At 50.0% G+C, this 2,253-nt stretch overlaps 1 protein-coding gene across 1 annotated transcript in view; it reads right to left on the reverse strand.

Moving 5' to 3' along the window:
• ST14 (suppression of tumorigenicity 14) overlaps positions 1 to 2,253 on the reverse strand; it is a 19,713-nt gene that overhangs the window by 10,753 nt on the left and 6,707 nt on the right. Inside the window, exons 8-9 of the mRNA XM_018572322.1 lie at positions 721 to 860; positions 1 to 43 (exon numbers count right to left, since the gene is read on the reverse strand). Of these exons, the coding sequence (XP_018427824.1) occupies positions 1 to 43; positions 721 to 860 (183 nt within the window). The remainder of the gene's footprint in view (positions 44 to 720; positions 861 to 2,253) is intronic.

The following is a 2,253-nucleotide window of genomic DNA, read 5'->3' on the forward strand; positions in this document are numbered from 1 at the left end:
CTGCTGATCACTCCGTTGGCGTCCCGAATCGTTCCTCCGCAGACTGCAAGGAAGACACAAGGGGGTGAAAAGGCCGCAGACCATTCAGAGGAACTTTCCAGCCGGCCGAGATCTCCGGAGAATTCCACAATAACATCCTCGTCCCCTCGCTGCGCTGGCTGATACACAGAGCTGGAGGTCAAATTCTAGACATCACCCGCACTGTCTAACTTTACTGCATGGGACGTTGCAGAGCATTGTAGCTGGGATGGGGGGATGCCTGTATCCATATATACCCAACAAAGGCCGACAAGAATACACTTTAAAAGGAGAACTATGAGGGGGAGGGGCTTGTCACTCACCTCATAGTTCTAGCCGACGTGTGACAATGAGACTGTCACAGGTCGGCTCAGTAGATCGGGAGGTGAGAGAACACATACCGGCGTTCGCTCACCTCTCGATCCTGTCACGGCTCTCTGCCGTGAAAGGGGAGGGGCTGGATTCCCCCCTCCCCGCTCCGATCCTCCAGCGCTGACTGGCGGAACGGACGGGGGAGGGGGCGGGTACAGCTGGCTCTGCCTCTAGATAGGCAGAGCCAGCTGTCACTCACGCAGCTGGGCGGATCCCGCGCGCAGAGATCACACAACAATCATCTGACATTTCTACAGCGTCTGGAGTGATTGAGAAGGTGAAACGCGTTGGTTGAGGAATCATGCTACACCCATGAGAAAAAAATCTTACGTGTCGTTCTTGGGATCTGAGAAAATTCCGCCTTAAATCCGGGATGCTTCTCTCTGTCGTCTGACACCAGCGTCACGAACATGACGTTCTGCGAGGAGATGAAGGTGAGATTGTACGAAGGAGGATACGTGCCGCATAACCTGCAACAAACAACAAATCCCTTCAATAAACCGGCACACACCCCCATTAACCCCTTCACCCCCCACACACCCCTAATTGTACTACTTGGAGAAAAAAATAATTCTATTTTGCTGTCTGTTCTTGCAGTAAAGCTCAAAGAAAGTGACCCAGAAGCATTTAAAGTACTTTACTAGGTGAAAATGCCACATGTACAAACTTAGTTACAGGAAAAGCAAACGACAAATACACACAGGCTACTACAAACATGCACGCACACTTCTAGTACATGTAATGGTTTCCAAGAGCAGAAACAATACCTTACAGCTGCATATTCCAGAAATGAACAGGACTTCTTAGCAATGAAGCGTTTGCAGGAAAATGGCTTCTGGTTGCAGTCTCTGGCGTCCAAGTCCTTTGTTTCAGAGTGGCATGGAGAGTCCTCTTGGTCAGAGTTCCATTCTGAAGTTCTCCTTCACCTTTAGGCTCCTGGCTTTTAAGAGAAATTTGCAGGCCACCCGTGGGCGGTGCCCCTCAAGACTTGTACGTCTCTATGCAACCTGCATTTCACTTTTTACAGCTCTAGGTGACAGTTGCATCATGAGTTGGCATTAGTAGTCAATGGTGACAAAGCCTTGTCCAGTTTAGGCGTTGGTTGTGTACACAGTTTCCCCATAACACCATCCCATTGTGATACAAATAATGGGAGAAAATACAGGGCAGCCATACCATCAAAAACCAGTTTGGTCTGTTTAGAAGTAGCCTCCATTTTGAGAAAACAGCACTACCTCTATTCACCCCCGGCACCTGTTCACCCCTCTATTAACCCCTTCAACCCCGGCACCCCCCTCATGGGGCCGAGCAGTATTTGGGCCTATTGATTCAGAAATAACAATTATCACATTTCCAGGGCAAACAACTTCATTTCTGTAACATTGTGCGGCACAAAACGTTTCCATTTTTATCCAATCTGCAGACAAAGTAACAAAGCAACGCTGGGGCACGTGACATCCTTTGCGCCGGAACTGGAGCAGGAAGTAGACAAACTCTATTAAAAAAAATTACTTTGTTATCTTTGTGGATTTGTGATGACGGCCGGCCTGCGACGCTCCTTTCATTTGAACATGAAGGAAAGAATCGACGCACATTACAGTCATCTCCACAACAACCTCCTAGGCCAGTGCCGGGCAACCTCAGCGCTCCAGTTGTTGTGGAACTACAAGTCCCATGAAGCACTGCAAGACCCCCGGACAGCCGCAGGCACGACTCCCAGAGTCTGAGGCATTATGGGATTTGTGGTTCCTGCACAGCTGGAGTGCTGAGGTTGCCTAGCCTTGTCCTAAAGAACCAATTTAATCAACAAGTCTCTACCCCCCCCCCCCCCCCCCCCCCCCCCCCACCACTCTCCCAGCGCCA

This window comes from Nanorana parkeri, unplaced genomic scaffold, assembly GCF_000935625.1.
Source record: "Nanorana parkeri isolate BGI_ZX_2015 unplaced genomic scaffold, ASM93562v1 scaffold1998, whole genome shotgun sequence".
Lineage (NCBI taxonomy): Eukaryota > Metazoa > Chordata > Amphibia > Anura > Dicroglossidae > Nanorana > Nanorana parkeri.